Consider the following 14,124-nt stretch of genomic DNA (forward strand, 5'->3'; position numbering starts at 1 on the left):
CTGGACCAATCAGAACCCGAGGAACCGCACGCAGACAGAACAGAACAGAACACGACCCAACGATGGAACCAACGACATTTATTTAAAGCAGAATTGTGAGGGTTTCAACGCCATCAGAGGTGAAAACATGGCGTCAGGCAGTTTGATCATTTGTATATAAAAAAATTACTGGAGGCTCAAACGAAGGCGTAAAGGATAAAACAAAACCACACGCTAGCTTTGGGTAATATCATTAAAAAATATAGACAAAATATTTCTCGACCATTTTAATGAAACCGCAGAGATGACGGGAGGCTTTTGAGAAACGGGACGCCTCGTTTCCTCCTTCACAAAACTTTGTATCGGCTTTTGCTCGTTGGCTGGTAGGAATTTTGCTGCAAAAGGAAGACAAAAATGACTCTTAGATTGGTTGCCGTGGCGATGAGTCGTGTCACTCTGAGATCAGAGACCCCCAAAATACTCACTAGTCTGATGAGCTCTTCCTTGATGAGCCGCGTGATCTCCGTTTTGGCTTTCTGCACAGCCAGTTCATTTGCACCTTGAAAACAACATTAACACACAATAAGACCCGTGAGGAGGTTTGTGGATGGAGGGAGGAGAAGGAGGACATGCTGGTGGTTTAGGAGGAGGAGGAGGAGGAGACAGAACCCTCGAACAGTAAAAAGTCCCAAAGGAGAGGAAGGAAAAAAAACGATTGGAATTCAGAGGTTTTAGTGAAGGGATGATTTTATAGTGTGAATAAAAAACAGAAATGAGCTCCTACTTTCGATAGCCAGGTAGATCTTGCGTTCCCCCTCCTTGGGCTCTTTCCCTGGAGGGAAATAGGTTCCTCTGATGGTGATGGCAGCCTCGGAGTATTCGCCGATCCTCTGCAGAGCTTCTTTGGACGTCACCTTCCACCTGGCCGTCTGGGGAGAACAGAAGAGGGGAGATTTTAAGAGACCTTTTCCAGGGGTAGAGATCCAAAGTTGTTTTCTGACAGTTCAGACAGTTCGGAGCCCCTTTGCCCCCCCCCCCAGTATACGAGGGCTTGGGTTAAAAAGAGGGCGTGGGATCGGGTCCCACCCTTCTGAACAATCAGGAAGCCGATCGAACTAAAGGTGGGAGGGAATTTCATCGAGATCCCTCCGTAACTTTCTGAGTCACGTTGCTAAGAGACAGACGGACGTCGGCAGCCCCGCCCTGTGCTGCTGCTGACCTGAGGGAAGTCGTTGATCTCCAGCTCCTCTTCGTATCTCTTGACCGTTTCGGCCTGCTCCGCCGCCTGCCGCTCCTCCTCCAGCTTCTCCACGGGGGTGTAGTTCAGCTTGGCGTTTATCTTCTCCGCCAGCTGCTCCGCGATGGTCTTGGCGGACACAGAGGGCGTCATGATGGTACCGCCCCGCAGGATGGCGTTGGTGGCCTGCTGCATCACGTCCTGCGCAAGAAGGACAAGAAGCGGTTCGGTTTGGTCCGCCAGAATAGAAAAGAACCGTAACAAGGCAAGAAATACAAACTAAAGAAGCAACAAGTCAGCGGCCGGGCGTCACACCTGAGCCTCTGCGCCCAGGTTCTTCTGAGCATTGATCTTCAGCGCCAGCCTCTTAGCCATCTCCAGTTTCTGGATGTTCCCAGCAGACGTGGGCCCGAAGCCAGGCAGCCCCCCGGAAGCGGCTGTTGAGCTCGTGACCCCTCCTGAACCACCGGAGGACGACCCGCTCGCACAAAGATCCTTCACTCTCTTCTTAGAGTTGAACATGCTCTCGATTTGCTCCTCGATCTGAGGGGGGGGGGGGGCGATAAAGTCAGGGTGCAGCTGATCGGCACTGGTTTAAAGCTACAGGGAGGAGGACGCGAGACACAGGTGACGCGTCGCCGTTACTCACATCCAGGGCGCCGTCCTCGTCGTCAGAGTCCTGCAGGCCCAGCGCGCATTTCTGTAGCTTCTTCCTCTCATTGGCCAGGGCGTGCTCCGTCTCGTCGAACTTGAATCCTTTCCCCGAGAAGCCGCTGCTGCTCTTAATGCTCTTACCCTCCTGCATGGACGAAGAAGAGGAGGAGCAAGCGTAGAAGAAGAAAAAAAAAAATCAACCGTCACTTCATGTTTCATGAATCTATTTATTTCCTCGCTGGATTTAACGGCTACACAACGGGGACAGAAACATACGACACGGAAAACAGAAATCCTGCCGATCAAAATGGTTAGAAAACATTCTGGTGACGACACACTCGTTTACACGACACTAAAACGTTCCAGACCCCCCCCCCACCCCCCACCGTCCCCGAACTCACGGCTTTCTGTTGATCTTTGAACGAGGCCCAGAGCTGCTCCAGCTCAGTTGGGATAGAAGAGCCCGACAGCTCCAAAGCTTTGATGATGTCACCAGCGTAGCGGACCTGGTCCTCCGTGATGAAGGTGTAGGCGAAGCCCTGGAGCGAGGGAGCGGGCGTAGAAACGTGCGAGGGCGTTAGCCGACACGTACTCGAGCGAGCCCCAAACCCTTTTAGAGGAGCCCACCTTGTTGCCCGCGCGGCCGGTGCGTCCCGCCCGGTGGACGTAGTCCTCGTAATGGTTCGGGCAGTTGTAGTTGACCACCAGGATCAGCTGCTTGACGTCCAGGCCTCTGGCCGCCACAGACGTCGCCACCATCAGGCGGCACGCCCCGTTCTTAAAGTCATTGATGATGCTGTCCCTGTCGTACTGGTCAATACCTACAAAGAGAAGACAGTCACCGTCTCCGTCGTAGCCGTGACGACGGAACTCGTGGATTCCACGGCGCGACGAGGCGCACCTCCGTGCAGCGACATGCAGGGGTAGGAGGCTTTCATCAGGTCCTTCAGCAGCGCGTCTGCATGCTCCTGCTTGTCCACGAAGATGATGACGGAACCCGTCTCCTGGTAGTGACCCAGGAGCTCCAGCAGCTTCAGGAACTTCTTGTCCTCGTCGATCACCAGCTGCAGCCGGACAGGAAAAGGCGAGAGCGGGACACGGCGAGACGTGAGGGTCTGTAGCGCGCCACCAAGTACGTAGCGGAATAGAAGCTGTGAAAATGTACCACATGCTGCTCCACGTCCGAGCAGACGACACTGCGGCCCCCCACCTGGACCTCGATGGGCTTGGCCAGGATCCGGCGAGCCAGCGCCTCCATGGCTCGGGGGAAGGTGGCTGAAAACATGACCGTCTGACGGTCTGGCCGTATGTTGTCCACGATGCGCATCACCTGCCGGACGACACGCACGCACGCACACACACACACACACACACACACACACACACACACACACACACACACACACAGCACCCACTTTGTTTTCTCACTGCAGCCTGTAAACGTTCACACTGGCGGCGCCGTCGCCCTCCTTCCTCTGCAGGTTTACCTGCAGTCGTCGCTACCAACCGACAGTTGAAATGAAACGACACTCAAACGTGAAACGGATTAAGCGTCCGGCTCGGAGCCGACGAACGCGGCGAACGAGGAGAGAAAGGCGGGAAACACCGACCTGCGGCTCGAAGCCCATGTCGAACATCCTGTCCGCTTCGTCCAACACCACGTACGTAACCCGCCGCAGGTTGGTGACTCGACCTACACACAACAGGTCAGAGGGCACGACTCAATACGCCCTCTTTAAAAAGACAGCCAATGGATGAAGACTACCAGACAACAATGAAACAGGAAGGCAGACATCGGAACTTCAACATATTCTAATGAGGAGCGGATTCACGTGGGCGGGGCTTATTTTATTTAGGCCTAGTTTTCTCTTGCGTACCATCTGAGGGCCACGAGGGACCTGCAAAAGTGACTATACAAGAGACGGAGCCGCATCAAAGCAAGTCTGACCACCTACGAGGGAAACGGATCAGATCACCTCGCATGCGTGGAAACTATTTAAGACTCCGGTCTCTACAGAAAACAAAAAAAAAAGCTTTACATGACGCAGGTTAAGGATAAACAAATCCACAGAGCAAACATTTGGTTATCTGCGCCGTGGAGCTTGAAGTCAGCGCCGGCCCCGCCTACCTGGGCTCGCCCTGATCTTTAGGAAGCCCCGCCTCTGAACGGCGGTCAAACCATAGCGCTACTGAATTTGGCTCGTTATGTATTTGATCATTTCGTTAACAAAAGGGGTCAGAAACAAGGCGTGGCCGACGTCGGACCCACATGAAGGAGGGAGGGAGGGGGGCGTGCGAACTCACCGCTGTTGGCGCCCAGCATGTCAATCATTCTCCCCGGCGTGCAGACGATGATCTCGGCTCCTCGTTTCAACTCGGCGATCTGTCGGCGAAGACGAGAGCTCTCGCTGTCGATGTGGGCGTGGCTGGACGGTTTCGAGAGTTCTCTCTCGGAACACGTCTCGTTTGAGAGACTTCTGACGCACATTATCGTGCAGAAGTCGCGCCTTGTCTGCAGCAGGAGGCTCGAGGAGCCGCTTTAAAGCCAACAGGAAGCACCGGTGTGTGCGTGTGTGTGTGTGTGCGTGCGCGTTTACCTGTTCGCTGATGCCGGTGCCTCCGTAAACACACACCACCCTGAGCCCCAGCGCCTTGGAGAACTTTTTACACTCCTTGGTGATCTGCAGGGCCAACTCTCTGGTCGGAGTCATGATTACAGCTGCGACAGCGGGAGGAACACGGAACGGCAAAATCAGGAAAAGCGACTTCTGCCTTTGAGCCCTCGCGTTTTCAGAACGGGTGCCAGAGAACAGAGAAAAGGATTCCGTCAACTCGCCCTGCTCTTAGCGCAAGAGCGAGAGATTCCGTACCGATCGGCCCCTCGGCCTCCTCCAGGGGCCCCTGGTCCATGATGTGTCGGAACATGGGCAGCAGGAAGGCTATGGTTTTTCCGCTGCCGGTCTTCGCGATGCCGATGAGATCTCGGCCGGACATGATTGCGGGGATGGCCTGGGCCTGGATGGGGGTCGGCTTCTCGTAGCTGTGCCTGGGAACAGCGGCGAAAAGGGAAAAGTCAAACGAGTTCAAAAGCTACGAGCGCGCAGGACGGACAGACGGACAGACAGACTCACTTCTTCATAGCGCTGAGGATCTTCATAGAAACGCCGCACTGCACCCAGGTCCTGATGGGTTTGGGACAGCCCTTTCCCTTCACGGTGATCCCTTCCAGTTCCAGCCGGTACGCAGTAACGTCTGTTGGTTCACGCCGAGCAGCGTGAGGGGAAGTGGGATCGCAGCCGAAGGCGTGCGGTGAGCGTCGCGCGTTCGTTTTACTGACCGTCCGGAGTCATCCTGGCGAGCTCGGGCACCTCCACGTAGAAGTTCCTGCGATACGATTCGTACTGAATCTTCCCGTGGTCGACGGGTTCCAAGACCTTCCTCTGTTTGGTCTGGAAGCCCGTCAGAGCCGTCTGCAGATCCACCTCCTCTTCCTCTGAGGAATACTGTCAGACACACCGGTTGCGTTTGTCATTAGAAGAGCGTCCTTTAGAAGAATCCGCCGAGAGCCGCAATGATGGACTCACTTCCATGGCGTCCTGGTCGTTCTCCATCAGCTCGCCCTTCTTCTTGTGAGTGTGAGGTCCCTTCTTGGTCTTAACTACTGTCACCACTTTGGTTACCGTCATTGCTCCTTTCTGTCAAAGTGGAAAAACGTTTCACAGACTTTCATCTACAACTAGAAAAGCGCTCAGAGACCACAAGAACCTCAGTCAAGACCCTCAGTCCCCCCCATCTTGTGATTTACACAACAAATATTGTCCTACATTTATTTTATCTCTATTTTTACATTCCTTCACCATGAAAACAAACTTTTAGCGACTGGATTAACTTTGACGTAATTATAAGTTAAGTAAAAGCATCATTTTTTGTAACGGAGGTTTCTTCTGGATTCTAGATCCGGAGCTTTTGAAGACAAATCCGTTTGTCCACCATTGATTCCAGCGTCTTGGTGAAGGCAGCAGAAACAGAACCTCCTTTGTGGAGGGAATCAGAGAGATACTCTTGAAAGGGTCCAAAAACTAAATCGTTTTACTAAATGTAACCCGATTTCAACTGGATCTGTTTCCTCAGGCATTAAAGATGGAACAAATCCAATGTCGATGTGAGATAGGGACCCCCCCCCCCCCACGATTGTGTCGAATTCCATAAACATTGGTCAATAATCAACCGAGATATTGAGAAACACATTTTGAAGCTCCATTTACGGCAATGTTAACAAGAATTTAAAAGCTGACATGGCGCATCAGAAATCTACAGCGTAAAACTAAAATAAAGAAATCCTGCACATCTGCAACGGTGCAGCATTTCCTCCTCACGCTCACCTTGTCATTCCCTTTCACGCCTCCCATGTTAAACTTCTTCACCTCCTGCTTCACCTCCTCCATGTAGGCGTCCAGAGGATCCACGTCGTCCTCCTCAGGCTGTTGCTCCACGACAGCCTCCTTGTCCTTCTCACTCTCCTCTTTCTCCTCCTCCTTCACATCTTCTTTAGTCTCCTCCTTCCCCTCCGCATCATCCTCCCCCTCCCCCTCCCCCTCCTCCTCCTCCTCATCGACTTCCATTGGAGCCGAGATATCCTCATCATCGTCTGAAATGCAGAGACATTTGTCGGGCTAAGTTTGACACCGGTTATCTACTCCAGTATTTTCGACTGGTTATTTTCAACGGCACTTCCTCACCGTCGTCATCCTCGAGGCTCCACTTCTTGCCCTGCTTCATCTCCTCCAACTCTCTCTTGATCTCGCCAATGTTTTCAATGGCCTTCTTCCTCTGCTCTTCCCGCCACTTCTCCACCCGCTCCTTCCTCTTCCTCATCTCCTCCTCCAGCTTGTTCTGGTCAAAATCTTGCTGCGTGGGCAGAATAAATATCAGCGACATTCCCTCGTTTCTCCTATGCGACATTTTAGAGAGGAGCGATGGCTTGGGTGAACTCACATCCTCAACCTTCTCATCCTCTTTCTCCTCTTTAATCTTTTTCTTGTCAGTTACAGGATCAACGTTGTCCTTCTCTCTGCTCCTCGACCTGAATGGAAGGCAACAATGAAGACAATCGGAGCAGTGCAGCTGGTTTGACAAACCTTAGTCACATAATATTTTAATGTTTGTAAAATGTAAAATCTGCATCAGTTTACAATCGTGTAATGGTATGTGAGTTTTACGAGTGGACCCACTTCTCATCTCTCTTGCTCTTGCTGGGGCTACCAGATCGAGACCTCCGGGCTCGGGTCCGGCTGCCCGACCTCCTTTTTTCTCTGCTTCTGGACCTCCTCCTGTCTCTGCTCCTGGAGCGCCTGGACAACAAGAATTAAAAGTTACAAATGGAAGTTTCTGCTAACGTGCTTTGATATTATTCACCTACAAACAAATAGTTGAAATAAAATTCAGTTTTATATTTTTATTTTATTTTATTATTGATTTAGGGTTGCAAAACACACTGATTCGGCATCATCATCCTAATGAATCTATTGTAATGGTCACATTATTAGACCTGAATCCACTTGCAGGTGATTTGTCGGCAGCTCTTCTATTTATTAATAGTAATATAAATCAACAAAGAACCCCGACCTGGCTCGTTTTCTATCCCTGGAACGGGACCTGCGGCGGTCCCGGCCTTGTGACCGCTCTCTCCTGCTTCGGTCTCTGTCTCGGTCGTCTTTCTTTGAACGTTTGTCCGGGGAGCGACTCTTTGATCGGCTACCAGACCGTCCCCGAGACGCGGTACGTTTCCGGTAATGTCTGAAGACCAAACCATAAATCACGTTAGCAGAAAATACCATTTGTAACAATTACGTTCATACTGCGCGGCTATATGAAATAAAACTGTTGGCTGGTGTGTATCGTCAATTAGTCGTAGCTAGCATGCTAATCTATATTAGCTATTTAAATGAAAATAACTTTTTTCAAATACACGTAGAGCCAAATGAGTCAGTCACAATCGGTTCAGATGAAATTAGGAAAATCAAATTGACCTGATGTTTCCGCCATACCTGGATTCCCGTCCCATCGCTATTTCTAAACCTTAATTCTTCTAAATTCTCTAGTTCATGCGTACGGCTGGCTGTAAATAGGTCTTCCCGGATTTACGTAAGAACAGTGCGACCAAGTCGTAGGGTGAAAGTGACAGCACCATCTTGCGGTAGGAGGTCCCAATGACAGCTACAAAAAGGTGAAAGTGACAGCGCCATCTGGCGGTAGGAGGTCCCAATGACTGCTACAAAAATACATCGACATTTGAATTACATTATGGGTGAATTTCAGGTTTGTGACACTGTAAAAGAGAGAAAATCAGAACCAACCCCGAAGATTCACCCCCAATAAACAATAAACCAGTACTATTCATAATAGGGTTAACAAAGTAACCTTAGCTGGCCATGTCCCCCAGGATTTGAAATCATCCATCCATCTTCTACCACCGAGTCGAAAATTAAAATGCTGTTACAAATTACGTCTAGCATTAAGTCCATTAATAAATCAACGCTTGTGCTGTTAATGAACATTTTACGCAACCCATAAAAACTAGGTATATTATATATATACGGTAAATATTTTTTTCTAACATTACTACTCTTGTCCTTCCTTGTCCTCCTCCCCACAGATCGTCCTCTACGGAATCACACGTCCTCCTTCCCAGCTGGTGAAGCCAAAACTGCAGCAGCCTTCGTTGGAAATGTGAGCCAACGTCCTCCCGCTCCGTTGGATATTAAAGTTAGCCGAAACTGATGATGTCACACAAGGAGTATTTATTTGGAAGGATTGTTTTCAGATATTCCTGCATTAGTTTGAGACCGTTTACACCACATTGACATGAACTCTGTTCCTCGGGTTCAGACATGTAAGATAACACAGGGGCAGTCAAACAGAAGAGAACTAGGACAGATTATATTCACATGAATAAATATATTTACACTAAAACTCAAAAGCAGTAAAGCGAGAACATATCAGAAGTATATCTAAAGTATATATGAATAAGAGGCTTGAACAAAAAGCCAGAAACATCACCTCACCACAAAGTCCTACCGACTCACATTGTTCTGCTGAGAACCCCCCCCCCGTCCTTCTACTACTCATTCTGCACAAATATTCTACAAGTTTTGTGTTTTCAGCACACAGCTGCAGAAAATAACATTAAATGTTAATTCTCTCTTCCCGACCGAGAGAAGCGGAAAGAAAACCTTGTTCATGGCATAAGATGAATGCCGGACGATAGACAGCAAGAGAAAATGCAATCTGGAGGGAATCTGTTTCTCATCCGGGAGACTGGAGGAAGCAGCATCTCCGGACTCCGGCTCCTCATCTGCTACTCCGTCAGGAATACACGGTTCATTTTTCAGTCGGTGGCCGAGTCGTCCTAGAAGAGCGAATCTCAATTAATAATCATTTCCTAACGAAGTCCATCATACCTGATCGTGAGTATTTAGAAAGCATTTGCTATTCTGAGGTTTCATTTACTGTCAGAATTTCCTAATGAATGATCCCAGATTCTGATTTATAGGTGAATGGAAAGGCGTGCCCAAAACTACTGGCTGGTACCGTTCCCCTCGGCTCTCGGGCGATTCCAATGTTTCACACTTGAAACGAAATGCGTCTGAGACTGAAAGTTAACTTTGAATCAGACACGTTCTCTCTGCAAGAATCAGTCTGGATGACGAGTGCCTCCCTGTTCGCTACTCTTCCTCCCTTTGCCTTTGAGGTTCCTAAGGGACGCGGCGCTCCCTGGAGATGTTTGGTGGGAGCCTGTCGGGTTGAAGGATCTGATGAAAGACCTTTAAAACGAAGGCTGCAAGGATCCGTTTCCAGTCTGTCCGTAACAAATCTAGCCTCAAAGGCCCCGCCCTGGTTCTACAGGAGACGCTGAAAATCAGGGGGGGCGGAGTTACTGACATCCTGACGGACCCGTCAGGGAGTCTCTGAACCAACGAGCTGCAGGATCTCGTGGGAGATGATGAAGGTGAAGAAGTAAACGCAGAGGTCGGAGAAGACGTCACCCATCCTCCTGTAGGTGTCCATGGAGCGGTTTATGACCTCAGCGGGGATGCCGGACAGCAACAGAGCCGTGGTCAGCATGGTGGTCTGGGCCTTCTGTTCCACCTGGACAAAGCGGGGGGGGGGGGCAGAAGTTATATCATATTATCACCATGATAGAAAACCTAAATCGACCTGCGAGCACTTTTCTATCGGTGGGAAAGGAATCGTAAGAGCTCACCTTCGGAAAATATTTGAACAACCCCATGAAGGCGAGTTCAAGGGTCAGAAACGGAGCAAATATCGACTGCAGTGGAGACAAATGAGCGTTTAGTAAAAGCCCAACGATTACTGAATGATCGATCAGTGGCCGTCTGCATCCTGATCAATAAGTCAATCTCCATTACGACTGATCAGACTCACCAGATACCTGCAGACAAAAAGCCTGACGAACACAGCGAGGAGAACGCTGCCGACGAGCCTGAAGACTCTGAACGGATCGAAGTCCTCCGAGTCAGACGCTCCGTCCGGCGCCGGCTTCTCATTGGCCAGCTGGCCCCTCAGTTTCATGGCCTCATCGAAACGGGAAAGGTACGTCTGCAGGCCTCGGGAAGCGCCAAGATCTTCAGACACGTGCCCCCCCCTCGGTCTTTGTCGGACGTCGCCCTCCGAAGACCCTCCGTGCCGCTCCACGGAGCCCGGCAGGGGGGGGGCCCTCCTCTCTGGGGTGGCGTTGTGGGAGCGGCTCCCGTGACCCAAAGCCTCTGGCAGAAAGGGGGACGGTCTAGAAGAAGACGACGAGGAGGACCGCGTCTCCGTCCCGTCCAGATCGAGGTGGAGGTGGGGCTCTGTGGGACGCCGAGGGGCTCCAGCTGCAGGCAAGCGATGACATCAGACACTGTTAAATATTACGTTTCACTTTCACTATAGTCTGAAGAGTGGAACGCCGTCACCCCGCAGGATGACGTCATCGGAGGGCCGTGACGGTGAGGAAGAGGATTACTGCTGGAATCTACGCTAGAAGATGCCACGTGACGCGTCACACACCGTTAATGTACTTTGATCTTCTCATATGGGAACAAACAAACGTGTTGCTCTCTGGTTTGTCATTTATTTTAAATCTACAGCGACTATAATCATAACGGCATACCGTTACTCTCAGGCTCGTTGGTAGCGTAGCCGACGATTCTGTTCATCCTGTCCTCTGAATTCATGAGCAGCTTCCTCCTCCGGATCTCGGCTCTCCTCTGCGCCGCCGTCGGGGTTCCCGTCTTCTCCTCCGCGGCCTCTCCGGACTCCATGTTGGAATAAATAAGATTAACCACAAAGTCTTTTAGGATAAACGCGATACGCAGACTCTACTGCTTCATGGCAGCAACACAAAAGCCCAAAAGTCTACGGGAGAAATGACCAGGCGTCTGAAGAAAGGACGCACACGGATGACGTCACGGGATTGAAGAAGCAAAACGCCCCAGCTTTATCTATAAGAAGCAATGATTAGACCAGGGGAGCCCAATATGCAGGGTCGTGTGAGAGATTACTATCATAAAAAAATAAAAATAAAAGCTGTGTCATCCGTCCTCATACGTCCCCATCCGCCAGGCGCTCTCCACGACGTGGCCCAACAGTTTCTACGGTAATACTCGCGTCGTCCAGCAGGCGGCAGACGTTGGTCAGATATAACGGTTCAAGGAATAACTGAAATGGAAGATTTACGGACTGCATCAACAAGTTAAATGGATATAAATGAACAGATCTCAAGCAACAGCTCGCCAACAGAATGGGAGTTCATTGCATGACGACAGCAGGAAAGGGTTTGAACAAGCGCTTCCTTAATGCTGCCTCAAAACTGTCTGTTGATGCAGCACAGGAAATGCAGGGAGTAATCAGATTACATAACTCTAGTGCACAATATGACAGAGTATGTGACTGGGTCTTGATATTTTCATGATGTAATACTAAAACAACATTTTTACCCACTTCAGGCACCAAGGTAAAACCTTGCTGCACAGATCAATTCTCACGTGTGTGTTTTAACATCAAAGGCTGCGTATGATATCAATTACCCTTGATGTTATCAAATTAGCTCCTGGTTCCTTTGATCTTTGACATCAAAGTTCAAGGACAAGCTTGGATGGTTATAAATAAGAGCGTTTTGCTGGCAAGTCCACTATCCCACAAATCCAGTTCCATTGCAGGAGCTTCACTGTTGGTGAGAAAAGGGACTTGTCTACCCGTCAGGTTCCCAAACTTCCAGTGAAGGTAAGCTCTCTGAAGACTTAAAGGGGGAGAAGCGTCCTTTAAATCAGGAATCCCGATTTAAGATTGTGTTTCTGAGCTGCTGCTGCTGGTATGTTTGACATTCCTGTTGTTTCGCAGTGGAGAATGTTCTTAAGCTTTGATAGACTCTAGCAAGGAACTGGAAAATATTGGGATCTTAATTTCAGATGTATGTATACCGTATTTATTTACGGTATTTTAACTCAAAAGGACTAATAAACACAAGGATATAGATATATATATACACACACAATGTACTTTTTTTCAATATACCTCTTAAACCATCCTTATGTATTTGTGCTGTAATTTTTGAAGATTTGTTTAAATCTACCTATTGTTGACAGTTTAACAGTTGCTCTTACGGCTGTTTTTTGGAACATGCTTGTTCCTCTTAGACATTCAGACTGTACTTTCCCTCAGTTAGAAAACTCTTGGATATTTCTGGTATCTGATGATTTGTTTTACTCTAAATTTGAACAGTTTTGAAATTGACCAGGTCCTGAAATTTAAGTATTTTCAATTTTGTGAGTTTGTTGGTACCCTGGGATAAGATGATTTTGTTACTAACATTATTGCTCTTTTTTGAATGTCGTTGACATAATTGTTGCCACATAGTCATTGTAAGGTAGCATGAAGGAATAGTACATGAGAAACAATGACGACCGATGAACAATGATGATTTTTATTTCAGACTTTCAATTTCTACTTCACTTATCAGGAGTTTTTCTGTATACTTGCTCTGTTTCCAAATATTATCTACTTCGTTTTATTTAAATTTAGCATTAGATTATTTACATCAGCCAACTCTTCAGTTAATGCAATTCTCTCCCAACTTTATCCAAATGTTCTTCCACATTATCCTCACAACAGAGGAAATTAGTATAATCTGCAAATAATATTGTTTTTAACACACTGGACTTTCAACAGCTCGCCAACAGAATGGGAGTTCATTGCATGACGACAGCAGGAAAGGGTTTAAACAAGCGCTTCCTTAATGCTGCCTCAAAACTGTCTGTTGATGCAGCACAGGAAATGCAGGGAGTAATCAGATTACATAACTCTAGTGCACAATATGACAGAGTAGGTGACTGGGTCTTGCTATTTTCATGATGTAATGCAAAAATGTTTTTTTTCCCCCACTTCAGGCACCAAGGTAAAACCTTGCTGCACAGATCAATTCTCAAGGAACTGTCTGTTGATTCAGCACAGGAAATGCAGGGAGTAATCAGATTACATAACTCTAGTGCACAATATGACAGAGTATGTGACTGGGTCTTGCTATTTTCGTGATGTAATGCTAAAACATTTTTTTTTTCCCCACTTCAGGCACCAAGGTAAAACCTTGCTGCACAGATCAATTCTCAAGGAACTGTCTGTTGATTCAGCACAGGAAATGCAGGGAGTAATCAGATTACATAACTCTAGTGCACAATATGACAGAGTATGTGACTGGGTCTTGCTATTTTCATGATGTAATTCTAAAACAATTTTTTCCCCCACTTCAGGCACCAAGGTAAAGCCTTGCTGCACAGATCAATTCTCAAGGAACTGTCTGTTGATGCAGCACAGGAAATGCAGGGAGTAATCAGATTACATAACTCTAGTGCACAATATGACAGAGTAGGTGACTGGGTCTTGCTATTTTCATGATGTAATGCAAAAATGTTTTTTTTCCCCCACTTCAGGCACCAAGGTAAAACCTTGCTGCACAGATCAATTCTCAAGGAACTGTCTGTTGATTCAACACAGGAAATGCAGGGAGTAATCAGATTACATAACTCTAGTGCACAATATGACAGAGTAGGTGACTGGGTCTTGCTATTTTCATGATGTAATGCAAAAATGTTTTTTTTCCCCCACTTCAGGCACCAAGGTAAAACCTTGCTGCACAGATCAATTCTCAAGGAACTGTCTGTTGATTCAACACAGGAAATGCAGGGAGTAATCAGATT

The 14,124-nt window shown here is 48.4% G+C and overlaps 2 protein-coding genes across 3 annotated transcripts; both read right to left on the bottom strand.

Moving 5' to 3' along the window:
• Nucleotides 1-61: 61 nt before the first annotated feature.
• Nucleotides 62-8,002, bottom strand: ddx46 (DEAD (Asp-Glu-Ala-Asp) box polypeptide 46). Of its 2 annotated transcripts, none has more exons than XM_068744203.1 (23): nt 7,900-8,002; nt 7,496-7,666; nt 7,102-7,221; nt 6,866-6,953; nt 6,610-6,778; nt 6,253-6,518; nt 5,455-5,565; nt 5,208-5,373; nt 5,002-5,122; nt 4,741-4,916; nt 4,468-4,589; nt 4,175-4,253; nt 3,481-3,563; nt 3,036-3,200; nt 2,772-2,934; nt 2,498-2,691; nt 2,272-2,409; nt 1,866-2,015; nt 1,532-1,759; nt 1,199-1,417; nt 764-908; nt 465-538; nt 62-374 (listed from the first exon to the last, which is right to left on the bottom strand). In XM_068744203.1, the coding sequence occupies exons 1-23, from the start codon at nt 7,932-7,934 to the stop codon at nt 327-329; spliced, it is 3,231 nt and encodes a 1,076-aa protein (XP_068600304.1). In that variant the 5' UTR covers nt 7,935-8,002; the 3' UTR covers nt 62-326. The 2 variants fall into 2 exon arrangements, with proteins under 2 accessions (XP_068600304.1, XP_068600305.1); XM_068744204.1 differs by having other exon boundaries at nt 7,918-7,999.
• A 1,265-nt stretch (nt 8,003-9,267) lies between these two features.
• On the bottom strand, nt 9,268-11,205 carry camlg (calcium modulating ligand). The gene is made up of 5 exons (XM_068744892.1): nt 11,043-11,205; nt 10,316-10,764; nt 10,134-10,199; nt 9,824-10,018; nt 9,268-9,278 (listed from the first exon to the last, which is right to left on the bottom strand). Exons 1-4 carry the CDS (start codon nt 11,191-11,193, stop codon nt 9,827-9,829), a joined length of 858 nt encoding a protein of 285 aa, XP_068600993.1. The 5' UTR covers nt 11,194-11,205; the 3' UTR covers nt 9,268-9,278; nt 9,824-9,826.
• Between the last annotated feature and the right edge of the window lie 2,919 nt (nt 11,206-14,124).

Source organism: Brachionichthys hirsutus, chromosome 10 (assembly GCF_040956055.1).
Source record: "Brachionichthys hirsutus isolate HB-005 chromosome 10, CSIRO-AGI_Bhir_v1, whole genome shotgun sequence".
Classification (NCBI taxonomy): Eukaryota; Metazoa; Chordata; class Actinopteri; order Lophiiformes; family Brachionichthyidae; genus Brachionichthys; species Brachionichthys hirsutus.